General features: G+C 50.9%; 1 protein-coding gene across 3 annotated transcripts; it reads left to right on the top strand.

The window, feature by feature from the left end:
* The first annotated feature begins 386 nt into the window (after window positions 1-386).
* On the top strand, window positions 387-11,058 carry LOC149310259 (GPN-loop GTPase 1-like). 3 transcript variants are annotated; one of them, XM_089528601.1, is made up of 11 exons: window positions 2,214-2,235; window positions 4,699-4,736; window positions 5,732-5,810; window positions 5,933-6,027; window positions 7,983-8,028; window positions 8,307-8,453; window positions 9,139-9,221; window positions 9,715-9,754; window positions 10,128-10,212; window positions 10,365-10,484; window positions 10,670-11,058. In XM_089528601.1, the coding sequence occupies exons 2-11, from the start codon at window positions 4,702-4,704 to the stop codon at window positions 10,756-10,758; spliced, it is 819 nt and encodes a 272-aa protein (XP_089384727.1). In that variant the 5' UTR covers window positions 2,214-2,235; window positions 4,699-4,701; the 3' UTR covers window positions 10,759-11,058. The 3 variants fall into 3 exon arrangements, with proteins under 3 accessions (XP_089384728.1, XP_089384727.1, XP_089384726.1); XM_089528600.1 differs by lacking the exon at window positions 2,214-2,235 and adding an exon at window positions 3,518-4,475; XM_089528602.1 differs by lacking the exons at window positions 4,699-4,736; window positions 5,732-5,810; window positions 5,933-6,027; ... (5 more) ...; window positions 10,365-10,484; window positions 10,670-11,058 and adding exons at window positions 387-424; window positions 531-593; window positions 697-767; ... (3 more) ...; window positions 2,012-2,050; window positions 3,199-4,471 and having other exon boundaries at window positions 2,171-2,235.
* The last annotated feature ends 1,524 nt before the right edge of the window (window positions 11,059-12,582 follow it).

Genomic DNA, 12,582 nt, shown 5'->3' with positions numbered 1-12,582 from the left:
CCCTCAGAAAACAACAGCCCTGCAAGGCTGGTCAGAACTCCTTACGAATGCTATCAGGCCCCAACAGCGGTGCTTCTCCACTCCCATGTTTCCTCATCAAATACTACTACTCAGTTACTTCCTCAATTGAAGGGCATTGAAGCCTCAGGGAGGCTTACTATGGAGGGAATATCACTGTCTTTGCAGGGAATATTCTTATATCTGGAGCATGTTCAGGGCTTCTAGGCAGCAAAGCCCAGAGAACCCTCTATCTAGTCTTGCTTTCCCTCACGAAGGTTCCGTCTCTGCTCTGGAACCTGCTTGACTCCATTTTGGAACCCGGCTGTTGGAGACCAGTAGCTGCTTTCTGTGAGGCTTCTTGGTCTGGACTCAGGTCTCAGGCCCTCCTCCATTGACCATGCCTGGTTTCAAGGACCGCATGAAAGTGAGTGAGGGCCAAAGGGCAGAGGCCCAGCGGTGGGAGGACAGCCAGGGCGCTCCTTCTTCTTCTCCCCTGGCTCTCCTTCATTGTCTCTCTCCTTTGCTTCCAGGCCTTTGGGAAACGTATCAAGCGTCCTACATGGACCAAGCCTGACCCCAAGGGCTTCGTCAGAGTGAGTGAGGGCTAAAGGGCAGAGGCCAAGTGGTGGGAGGACAGCCATGGCGCCCCTTCTTCTCCCCTGGCTCTCCTTCATCGTCTCTCTCTTTTGCTTCCAGGCCGCCAATAAAACTTTCCATTGCATGTTGTCATGCTTAAAGCGCCAAAAGGACGAGGACGATTGTCCAGGGTAAGGCCCCGTTTCCTTCCTTGCTCCCTCCCTTCCTTCCTTCCTTCCTTCCTTCTGGGACATACTAAAACAAATGAGTGTACTGTATTTGCCCAGAGAGAAACCACGCCTTCCATAGAGAACCATTACATCGCAAGTACTCTTCAATGATTCTCCGTGGGCAGCCAAGAATAGTTTCCCTATGGGAAGATATCTCCCAATGACTCCCTATGGACCAGTATGGTTTCTTTACGGGCAGGTGTTCCCCAGTGATTCCCAATGGGCAATTATTCCCCAGTGATTCTCTATGGGCAAGAATGGTTTCTCTATTGGCAAGGAAGTAATAATATCATCATGGTCAATTATACTCATATCCTTCTCCTGTCCCTCTCTCAGTCTCCCAGAAGTCAAGACCACCTATATTGACGAGGAGATCCCTGAGTCACTTGCATCGCGGAGTTATATCTCTTTAACGGTAAGGAAAGATAGGCAACCCCCCCCCACCTTTCCCCCGCCTTTTCTGCCCAAATTCTGCCCAAATTCATTCTTCTTTTATCTTCATAGGATAGCAGGTGAATAGACCTTTCAACTAATGGGTAACCAAAGGGCAAAACTGGGGGTGGACGCATCTCCCTTCTCCCCCTTTTTAGGGAAAAGCTTTTCGGCTCAAGCCCAACCCAAGAGCATCCCTTTGTGGCCCATGATGGACTCTCCTTCACTTCTCTCCTTCTTTTGTAGGATTCGGAGACTGATGGCTGTCCTGCAGAGGCTGATCTTGGATCCAGGTCAGACAGGTAAGCTCTTCTCTGTTTGAGTCCTGGATGGGGACTGAATGACCAGCGCACAAAGAAGTCTCCGCAAGTGGTCTTTCCAGTTTGTTCCATGGTCTTTTCCTGTCTTTCTTTCTTTCTTTCCTTTGTTTTTTCTGTCTTTCCTTCCTTCCTTGTTTCTTTCCCTTTCCCTTCCATCCTTCTTCATTCCTTTCCCTTCCCTTCCCTTCCCTTCCCTTCCCTTCCCTTCCTTCTTTCGCTCTTTCTTCCTACTGCGACTGAGAGAGTGAGGATGATGATGATGATGATGATGATGATGATGATGATGATGATGATGATATCATATTTCTGTCTGTCTTTCAGTTTGGAGGGGATCCCTGAGATGCTTGAGGCAGAAAGCCTTCCCTCTTTGCTGGTAATGTAATAGCGTCCTTTCCTCCCTTTTTCTTCTTTATTGGAGGACTGTCCAAACTCCTTCTTTTTTTCCCTTCATAGGAAAACAATGAAGAGAAGGAAGCTGCAGATGGAGAGAAGGTGAAAAACTCTTTGGACTCATGTCTAACAAAAGGGCAAAACTGGGGGGAGAGGGTCAGGGCCAGCCCAAGGCCATCCCTTGTGGCCCATGGTCTCTCTTTCACTTCTCTTTATTTATAGGATTTGGGCAGCCATGATCCCTGTCCTGCGGAGGCAGAACCTAATCCTGCGCCTGCTTCAGACGGGTAGGTCCTTATGTCCCCACAAGCGGCCTTTTGGGAGCATCACCCTGGCCCCAGTTATTTCATGGTCTTTTTGTTCCTCTTCCTTCCTTCCTTCCTTCCTTCCTTCCTTCCTTCCTTCCTTCCTCCCTCCCTTCCTTCCTTCCCTTCTGTCATTCCCCATCCCCTCCTTCTTTCCTTCCTTCCTTCCTCTTTTCCTTCCTTCTATTTTATCTCACTCTTTCCTTTCATTCCTCCCTCCCACTTTCCTTCCTTCCTTTCCCCTCCCTTTCTTTTCCACCTCTTCCCTCCCTCCCTTCCTTTTCTCTCCCTCCCCCTCCTTCTTTATTTTTCTTCCCTTTCCTTTCCTTTTCTTCCCTTCCTTTCTTTTCCTTCCCTTCTCTTTCTTTTACTTCAACCCTTCTCTCCCTCCCTCCTTTCTTCCTTCTTCCCTGCTTCCCTCTCTTTCTCTCCCTTCCCCCTTCTTTCCCCTTATCTCCTTCCTTTGTCCTTTTTCTTTCTTTCTATCATTTTCTTTCTGTCCTTCCTTCCTTCGTTTCCTCATGAAGCAGTATCCTTCCCGGAGGCAGCCATTTCTGGAGGGCTGTTGTTGTGGGCAGTGGGGCGCTGGAAGAGCGCGTCAGGGCTGGGGGAGAAATGGAGGCTTGGTCTTGGGAAGGGCTCTGGGGAAATTGGCTGTCTTTCCCTTTCCCAGCAGCCGCCGTTGGCTCAACAACAGGCTTGCCTGGCATGATGGGCAGCTGGAAGGCTAGCCTGGGTGGCCCTGGTCCCCAGATGTCCAGGAGCTGTGAGAATGGAGCCTGGGAGGATCCCTGGACAACAGGCTTCCTGTGCGGCCCCTGAGGGTGGGCCTTTGGGCGCCTTCACGAAGCGGCGGATGCTTGCTGCAAAAGAGTGTGGCGTCTCTTGGCGCAGTCTGCCACCTCCTTGCTTATGGGGCTCTTACCTTTCTGTCTGTAACCCTAGGGACCGCAAGGACCGTCTACTCCAACCTGCTTCTGCCATGCAGGAACACAGAGCTGAAACATCTTGGAAGAGGCTTGTTCAATTTCCGTATAAAGACTTACGTATATTCCCTTTGGTTTTGCCCAGTTTCATTATGAGGGGATCCCAGCTAATCATCACGCCCCACAAAACAAACTCCATAATTAGGCAGTGCGCCGGGGGAGGAAAGGCCACCTCTTTCGCCTTAGTGGCTCCTTTGGGTTTATGTCAGTGGGGGAAGTACTGTTTCATGACGTGTATAATTTCAGACTTTGGTGCCTGTCGTCTTTGTTCTGACTGAAATAGCTCCGCGTCGTGTAACATTTATTACTAACTTTTTTATTTTTATGCCGCTATTCCTTGGAGATCATAGCGGTGTTCAGAAAATATAAAAACAGTGTAAAACAACAAGGCCCCTCCAACCCCCCAATTATACAGTATAAAACTGTTAAAACATCATAAAACCCCCAATATAAACAGATGGCAGTACAATCAGAATACAAGTGACAAGATAAAATGCCTAAACATCACTAAAAAGGGGGGAAAGAATCAGTAAAAAAAAAGAAGGATCATGGGGGAAAAGCCTGGCGGAAGAGGAAGGTCTTCAAGGTCCTCTTAAAAGCTTCAAGGGAGGTGGCTGTGCGGAGCTCGTCAGGCAAGGTGTTCCAGAGTTGTGGGGCTAAGATGGAAAATGCCCTCCGAGTTGCATTATAGTGTGCATCTGGAATTCTTAGGAGATGTTTCCCGCCCGACCTGAGAGTGTGGGGCGGATTGTATGAGGAGAGGCAGTCCTCCAAGTACCCTGTGCCCAAGCCATTTAGGGCTTTATAGGTTATAACCAACACCTTGTATTGCGCTCGGAAGCGAATGGGCAGCCAATGGAGATCTTTCAAAACAGGTGTTATATGACTGGCCCTCCTAAGGGAGCTTATTACAGCTCCTTTGTGAAATGGTCCTGATGGTTTCTTTCCTGAACCCAGAGCATCAAAACTGGCTCTTTCTGCAGACTGCCCATGACAAGTGCCAGCAGCCGTTCTCAGGTCTTTTCCAAACCATTTGGCCTGGGAAGCAGCTGCTTCACTGGGTCAGCTGTGTGGCTGTTCTGGATCCCCCTGTATCTAGGAGCCCTTGAAAGCGGCTCCCTTCCTCACTTCTGTGTACATTCGGTGGTGCTTTCCTGAACATTATCTAGATATGGGCTGGGCCCAAATGGAGGCATTGTGACTTCCCTCAACCTCTTTGCTACAAGGTTTGATCAGGTATGTAGCGCTTAGCCGACTTCTTTGACCGTCTCTCCGGTTGATTGCTGCAGCATAGTCACTTTGGGAGGTGGGGAGGGGTCTTGGGTGCAGCCCTTGGTGAGGCATTTTTAACCTCCTTGAATTTGGAAGTATGCCATAATAATTTGATAGTGCTGAGGATTCCTGACTTTGCTGAAATAGCTGCTGGAGCTGATGTTTCTCTCTATTTTGTTCTTGTCAGGTGATGAAGTTTATTGAAAAACGACAGACTGCGTCCCAGTGAGTCAGTGAGAAACTGAATACTTTCTTGGGGTGGGGATGATGGGTGGGAGGTCTCTTGGGAGCAGCCACACTCATCTGTCTCTTCTGCCTAAAGTAGATGACTTTGGGTGGCCCATTTCTGCCTTCGTTGGATATGAGTCAGAAATGTTTGCCATCTCATTTCTCCAGGTTAACGCTCAAGGCAGCCATAGTTGCTTGGAGATGATCAATAAATAATTAGAAGAGCAATTTAATGGAAAACATGAAACAAGGATGAAGCATCTTGACTAACAATACCAAACAAATTAGAAATTATGGAGCAAACAGTTGCCAGAATAATTTGCTGAAATAGCTGACAGACCAAAGGAGTCAAAAGGCCTTCAGCCTGGGGCAAGAAGTATAGAATCATAGTAAGGGTGAAGCAGGTAGAAAGGATGCATGGCTCCCTGGCCAGGAGCGCATGGTGGGAAAGGCCCTGTCCAGCTGTCTGGCTGGGACACTGGGGAAGCAGCTGTTCAAGACAGAGGAGCGTGCCTAGCTGTGACTCTGTTTCTTGAAGATGGTGGCTCTTGCCCAGGTATTATTATGATTATTATTATTATTAACCTTTATTTATAAAGCACTGTAAATTTACATACAATCTTTTTAACTGGACGGTTCCCTGCCCTCAGGCTTGCAATCTAGAAAGACACGACACAGAAGGAGAAGGAAGGGGTGGTGGGGAAGGGACCTCTCTAGTAGCACAATACATATAAAGTACATGGCAATACAGGAAATGATTCAATAAAACAGGCAAGAAAAGAACATCAAATAGCAAGTGACAGTTATGCAATGCCTGGGAACGCTTCCCTGAACAGGATGGTCTTCAACTCCGTTTTGAAGCTGGTTAAAGAAGTGATGGCTCTTGCTCGTGAGGGAAGAAAGTAGCTGTAGCCCTGACCCAGCTGGGCATGCTCCTCCTCTTGGCCTTTGTGTCTGAAGGCCCAGAGCATGAGGAACACCTTCTCTTGCAGGTACGTCCTGATTGACACACCTGGGCAAATTGAGGTGTTCACCTGGTCTGCCTCAGGTACCATCATTACAGAAGCCTTGGTGAGTGAGTGAACAAAGGAGGGCCAGCTATTCAGCCTCCTCTGCTTAGCTGGGCTAAGTGCTGAGGAAGCCTGGGGCAGCTCACCCCATTTCTCTAACGCTGCTGCCTTGTGCCTCCTCAGGCCTCCTCCTTCCCCTCCGTGGTGGTTTATGTGATGGACACATCTCGCAGCACTAGCCCAGTCACCTTCATGTCCAACATGCTGTATGCCTGCAGGTAAGAGGCCTGGGGATGTGTAGGTGGGGGGATTTGCTGTCCTTACTTCTCTCTTTTTGGGGGGAGGTCAGCCTGGCTGCAGTTGCATTTGCAAGACCTGAGTAGGACAGCTGAGGTCTGAATATCCCAGAGGTCTCATTCAAAGAGTTACCATATGTTCATGTCAACTTGATAGCAAATGACAAGGCTGGCCATGGTTTCCAGGCCCTTCATCATTTTGGTAGTACTCCTTTGGACACGCTCTAGGTTGTCAATATCCTTTTTGAATTGTGTCCAGAACTGGACACAGTATTCCATGTGAGGCCTGGAAGACATCCAAGGCTTAAATCCTGGAAGCCAGGTGGAGAGCATCTGGATAAGAATCAAAGGGGAGGGAAACAACAAGGATGTTATGATGGGAGTCTACTACAGACCCCCAAGTCAGACTGAGGAATTGGATGATGCCTTTCTAGAACAGATGACCCATAGATTCAGAAAGGAGAGATGTAGTAGTGATGGGCGACTTCAACTATCCTGATATTTGCTGGAAGTCAAACTCAGCCAAATCCTCAAGGTCTAGCACATTCCTCACTTGCCTGGAAGACAATTTCATGGTCCAAAAGGTGGAAGAGGCAACAAGGGGGTCAGCTATTTTGGATCTGATCCTAACCAACAAGGATGACTTGGTTAATGGGGTGCAAGTGGTGGGATCCTTAGGTGGAAGTGACCACGTTCTCCTGGAGTTTGTTATACAGTGGAAAGGAGAAGCCAGGCAGAGTCAGACACGCATCCTAGACTTTAGGAGAGCGGATTTCAGTAAACTTAGAGAAGAATTGAGGGCGATTCCATGGTCAGAAATACTAAAAGATAAAGGAGTTCAGGACGGATGGGACTTTCTCAAAAGGGAGATACTGAAGGCACAATTTCAAATAGTTCCAGTGAGAAAGAAAAACGGGAGGTGTCTCAAGAAACCAGGATGGAAGACTAAGGAACTTTCAACGGAGATGAGTTTGAAACGGAAGATGTATAAGAAATGGAAAAAGGGGAAAATCACCAAAGAGGAATTCAGAAAAATAGCAGGCATTTGTAGGGTAAAGTCAGAAAAGCTAAAGCGCAGAATGAACTCAGGATTGCTAGAGAGGTTAAGAAGAACAAAAAGGGCTTTTTTGGATATGTCCGCAGCAAGAGGAAGAAGAAGGAAACGGTAGGTTCACTGCGTGGAGAAGATGGCAAAATGCTAACAGGAGATAGAGAAAAGGCAGAATTCCTCAAGACCTTCTTTGCCTCAGTCTTCTCCGAAAAGGAAAAGGGACTCAACCTGAGGATAATGGAGCAGAGGACAGAATAGGGGCATTTCAGCACAGAATAAGTAAAGAGATAGTAGAGGAACACCTTGTTAATCTCAATGAATGTAAGTCATAGAATCCTAGAGTTGGAAGAGATCCCAAGGGCTCTTATCCAGTCTAACCCCCTTCTGCCATGCGGGAACTCTGAATCAAAGCATACATGACACATGGCCATCCAGTCTCTGTTTAAAGACCTCCAAGGAAGGAGTACTTCAGCAGTTTCACCATGATAACTTTCAGATTAATGAGAAATTTACTAATAGCTTTGAATTTACATCTGCTTGTAGAGTGAGCATCCTAAATAGCTAATGAATAGACTAAGAAAAAGAAAAAGCTTAAGACGATGAGGAGTTAACCGTTAATGGTAGAGAATGAGGAAGAAGAGGAATGTGACTGACAAGGAGAGAGCTCTGTGTGAGAGAAACTTCTCAAAAGAAGTATGCCTGGATCACTTCATCTGTTTACTTGGTTGCAAAAGGGATTTTTGACCCTGCTTCTCAGAGGATAGTAGGAGCAAATGTAGAGCTTCTTATGCTGGAAAAGCTTTCCCATTGAAGCCCCATTGAGTGCTGGAGAGGGATGAGAATGCTGGCATTTTCCAACATGAGCCCCCTTTGGTTCTTTCCCCAGTATCCTCTACAAAACGAAGCTCCCATTCATTGTGGCCATGAACAAGGTGAGTGGACGCTCCCAGCCCACCGGCTCTGGCCCTTTCTGATCGGGATCCACCTTTAAGCCCAGCCTGCTCTTCCTCCGCTCTCCAGTCCTTTCCCTGCTCTTGGCTGAGCCCCACATTTTCTCCTCTCCTCCTCCTCTGAAGTCTTGCATAATATGGGGAGTGGGGAGGAGGGCAAGGGAGGGAATGCCTGTATGACCCACTGACCCCACAGTAGTCCTTGCCCAGGGCTGGCACCCGCCTCGTGCCCCACTATTCCTCTCTGCTTCCTAATGCAGACGGACATCATTGAGCACCGCTTTGCCGTGGAGTGGATGCAGGACTTTGAGGCCTTCCAAGAGGCCCTCAGCCAGGAGTCCACCTACGCCAGCAACCTGACGCGCTCCATGAGTCTTGTTCTGGATGAATTCTATGGGTCGCTCAAGGTGGGGGCTCCTTTCTCTGTTGCCCCCTCCCCTCCTGGCTTGGTGGCTGGGGGCACTCCGCTCTGCTTCTTGTCTTCTGGTTTAGCACCTGGCTTTTGACTTGCCTGCTCTCTTCTCCCTGTAAAAGGGATGTCTGAGCTTGGCTCTTGTGCCCCCCTCCTTCGGGCCATTGACAAGTTCCTTCGGTCCTTCAGAGTGGGAGGCTTGGAGGGTGGGGGATTCCTAGGGGGAAGGGGCACCTGGGGGTTAGCCCCCTCTTTGGTACACATTAAATACTTTGCGGCAGGCCAGGTCTGCTTCTCTCAGGCCTGCAGTGGCACACTGTCCAGGCTGGCAAAGGGCACTTCTGGCAGTGAGCTCCTGCTTTGCCAGGCCGTGCCAAGCCAAGGGAAGCCCCCAGAAGTCCCATGGACATGCTTTGAAAAGAGCCCTTGTTCATACCTGGGGACTTCTGGGGGTGGTGGGGTGGATGGGGGGCTTTGTTCCTTATGTCGGTTGGACTTGCAGTATGGCCCTCTTCTATGGGCCTTGCTCCCCACCTTAGATATGAATACATGCCACAGAGAGAGGTGGCAAGGAGAGGAGACACTGTGATGATGGCAGGAAAGGCCTTCTCCGGAGGGTCCGTCAGTCTTGCCTCCAGTTCCCTCCCTTGCAATGAGAAAGGCCCTTGGTTGTCTTGCAGGTGGTGGGGGTCTCTGCTGTCCAGGGAACTGGCCTGGACGAATTCTTTGAGCTCGTGTCCCAAGCAGTTGATGAATATGAAAGGTGAGAGCCTCTTTTGGGGGGGGGGGGGTAACAGCCCACCTGAGCCTCTGCCCCAGTCGGGTGCCCCTGACATTCAGGAGAGGCTGGGTGCCGTCTTGGGGTGGGGAGGTTGCTGGTTCCTGCTGGTTCTGGTGGCTTGTCTGGGCCAGATCTTGGGCTGTGAACGGAGGAAGACTCATGCTGAGAGGGGATCCCATAGCACAGCCTCCTTTGGTGCCGTGGGGCGGGCAGAGTGGAAGAGGGCCAGGTTCCCTCGCAGTCTTGGCACAGCTTCAAACTGAGGATGGGCAGCCTACAGAGAATCCCCTCCTCCTCACTCTGCGGTACCCAAGAACAGGGATGGGAGACCTGGACATGTGGGCCTCAGCCCCTCTCTCTCTCTGCTTGTGTGCGCCTTTCTGGAGTGCTGCCCAGTTGTCTGTCTGGTGATTGTGAAGAAATGCACTGAACCCCTTTCTTCTTCCTCCTGTGGTCCCTCTCTTTTCCCTTCCAGAGAGTATCGCCCAGAGTATGAACGGCTGCGGAAGAAACTGGTAAGCAGCACCTGAGGAGACGCTGTGCTGGGATGGCCAAGCTGGCTTTCTCCCTGCTAGATGCCAGTTTCGAAGGCTTGTTGCTCCTTGTGATGGAGGTTGGAGCTGCAGCTTCTGTAGGCTTTGGCGGAGGAGAAGTGCCCAGCTCTGTGTGGGTTGCGGTGGGAGATCCCTGGGGCTTACAGCGGTCCGTGTGCTCCCCGCCAGTCGTCAAAGCCCAACTATGGCATGTGGGGGGAATTGTCAGTGGAGGCCCTGGGCCACTCTCCCTCTCTGCCCTTGGCTGGAGCTTTTGCCAGTCGGTCATGCTAGTCTTGATGAAGCACAGCTCTTGGAGGGGCAGCTAACTGGGACAGACTTTCTTTCTTGGCAGGAACAGGCCCAGAGCCGGCAGCAGCAGGAGCAACTCGGGCGCCTGCGGAGAGATATGGCCGCCCCCCCTGTGGATGCGGAGAGCGGTAGGCAATGGGGCCGAGACTGTGGTGCCCACTGCTGTGGGCACAGGCTCTGCAGGGAGGGAGGGAGGCCAGAGAAGCCCTGGAGGCTAGGCCTTATCTTTGGGGGCTGTGGCCAAGGTGAGCTGGTCAGCCTCTGGGGCCTTTGTCTTTAGGTTCGGCGGCAGAATTGCCCCTCGGCCCTTCAGGCCTCATCCTGACGCGGGGCACGTTGGAGGAAGGAGATGAGCAGGAGGAAGGCCAAGACAGTGACACGGATGACATTGACCATGAAGGTAAATTGTGGGTCTTCCCCATGTTCCCACAGGCGACGTTGCCTGAAATGAATCCCACCGCCTTAGTTGTCCTTCCTGGCTCAGGAGGAGCCAGAGTCCCTTGCCCCATGGATGTGGATGGGGCAGCCCTGTGGGGCCTCCTTGAGGAACCCACCATGTCCTCCCCACTTTCTCTCCTGCTCCAGTGACTGAGGGGAGCCGTGAGGAGCCGGCCTTCAAGAACTTCCTGCAGGAAGCCAAGCTGCGCTACCCGGCGGCCAGAAGCGGCCACTAGCAGGCAAAGGAGGGGAGCAGACCCCGGGTCTAAAGGGAGCTCTGCTGGACCACAACCCCTCTCCTCTCCTCCATCCACACACAGTGGGCCCTTGGGGACCTCCCCCAAAGAGGGAGGGCTGATGAAGCAGTACCACCCCCCGCCCAGAGCTCTCTCTGGCGGCCAGCAAGGGCACAATTGGAGCTCCCCAGGAGAGGAGAGGAGGACGCAATGGCGGTGGAGGAGGAAACCTGCCTGCAGTATTTGCAACACTTGCTGTGTATTTTTGTAACTTATTAGTAAATGTCTATTTTATTACCATTGGCTACTGGTTCTCTGCTTCTTCCCACCAGTAGCCCCCTAGCTTGCCCCTGACCCCTCGGGTGGGGGCTCATTTCCCAGTATGGAGGGAGTGGTGGGGCTGGGGCTCGTCTGACTAGGCAGTTTATCAGACAAGGGAAATTGGAAGTGTAATCCAATGGCAATCTGAATGCAATCATGGGGTTTCACGTTATTGCGTGATAGACTACCACACGCAATTTTGGGCAATGGGAAGTCAGTCCGAACGCAATCATGGGGTTTCATGTTACGGCGTGAGAGGGGATCACACGCAATTTCAGGCAATGGCAAGCTATTTTCAGGCAGTGAGAAGTCAGTTTGAACACAGTTTGCATTCATGTAAATTGGCTGAACTAGCGAATTCACGTGAATGCGTTCTGGCCCCACTTTCTTTTCATTTGAAATTCCTCCTGTGTGATAAATCCTATGCCCCCCTCTCACCCCCCACTGATTGTTCTCAGGGGGGCTGCCCTTCTTGACATGCGATGTAAGGGCTGGCTGCTCCTTGGCTGAGCGAGAAGATGGCCCTCTTCTGTGGGGTCTCTGCGGTGGGAGGGGGAGGGAGAGGGAGGGAGGGACACAGTATCAAGCCTTGCAGTCCCAGAAGGAGGGGGCTGCGTTTAGTCAACAGTCCCCTGGAGGAATTGGGGGGGGGGGGAAAGGGGCAACGGGGAGGTGCAGTGGGTATGGGGCCCATGAGGCCCCTGGCTAGAAAAGCATGGTGCTGTGCTTTGAGTGTAGAGGTTTGGGTTTGGGTTTGAATCTCTGCTCAACCAGAGAAACCCACCTTTGCAAGTGCCACTCTCACTGCTAAGAGAACAGTGAGATGGGGTTGCTATGAGTTGGAAAGGACTTGGAGGCTCACAGGAACAATGGAGCCCCAGGCCTTTCCTCGCGCTTCTGCAGGTGCCTAAGTGGCCCCCATAGGCCTTGGCCCCCGGGAGGGAAGGGGCAGCCCGGGGGTGGGAAGAAGGGAGGCCAGGCCTCCGAGACAAAACGGCCCCCCTGCACTCACCAGCCTTTTCAAGGCATGTAAATCTGTACCTACAGCCCAGCAGTTAAGTTGCTTGTGCAGAGCATATATTCAGGCTACATGGGGCACCCAGTAGATTGATCTCCGATCAAGGCATGGGATTGACAGTTTCGAAAAGCCCTTGCCCAGCCTTGAGGTCAGCCACTCTGACCCAGTGGCTTTGACAGAATGGGCGCAGGCGGTCAGTGCTCTTGGCCTGGAATTGTGTCTACACTAGATTATGCCAGTGGGATTTTAAAGACATATGCAGATAAAAGAAGGATCCCAATTGGGACTTAAAGGGGGGCAGATAAAGTGCGTTGATCTACAGAGTTTTTGCAAAGCCTACACATTTATTTTTGTGTTATTTTTAAAAAGCTTGTGCTGAAGCATCGGGACCATTTCCTCTTGAAAGTCTTGTAAAGGAAGTATAGCAAAGGTAACGAACGACATGGAAGAGAAATACAAGACTTTGCAACTGAAGGAAGGTCATA

This window comes from Sceloporus occidentalis, unplaced genomic scaffold (genome assembly GCF_023333645.1).
Source record: "Sceloporus occidentalis isolate IW3139 unplaced genomic scaffold, rSceOcc1.0.p SCAF_6, whole genome shotgun sequence".
In the NCBI taxonomy this organism is placed as follows: Eukaryota; Metazoa; Chordata; class Lepidosauria; order Squamata; family Phrynosomatidae; genus Sceloporus; species Sceloporus occidentalis.
This window is presented reverse-complemented; position numbering and strand designations above follow the sequence as displayed.

Bases quoted from the DNA above. Each gene is read 5' to 3' on its own strand.
- LOC149310259 (XM_089528601.1), top strand. From the start codon at position 4,702: ATGAAGTTTATTGAAAAACGACAGACTGCGTCCCA. The intron at 6,028-7,982 runs GTAAGAGGCCTG...TTCTTTCCCCAG, and splicing joins AACATGCTGTATGCCTGCAG to TATCCTCTACAAAACGAAGC. The intron at 9,755-10,127 runs GTAAGCAGCACC...CTTTCTTGGCAG, and splicing joins AACGGCTGCGGAAGAAACTG to GAACAGGCCCAGAGCCGGCA.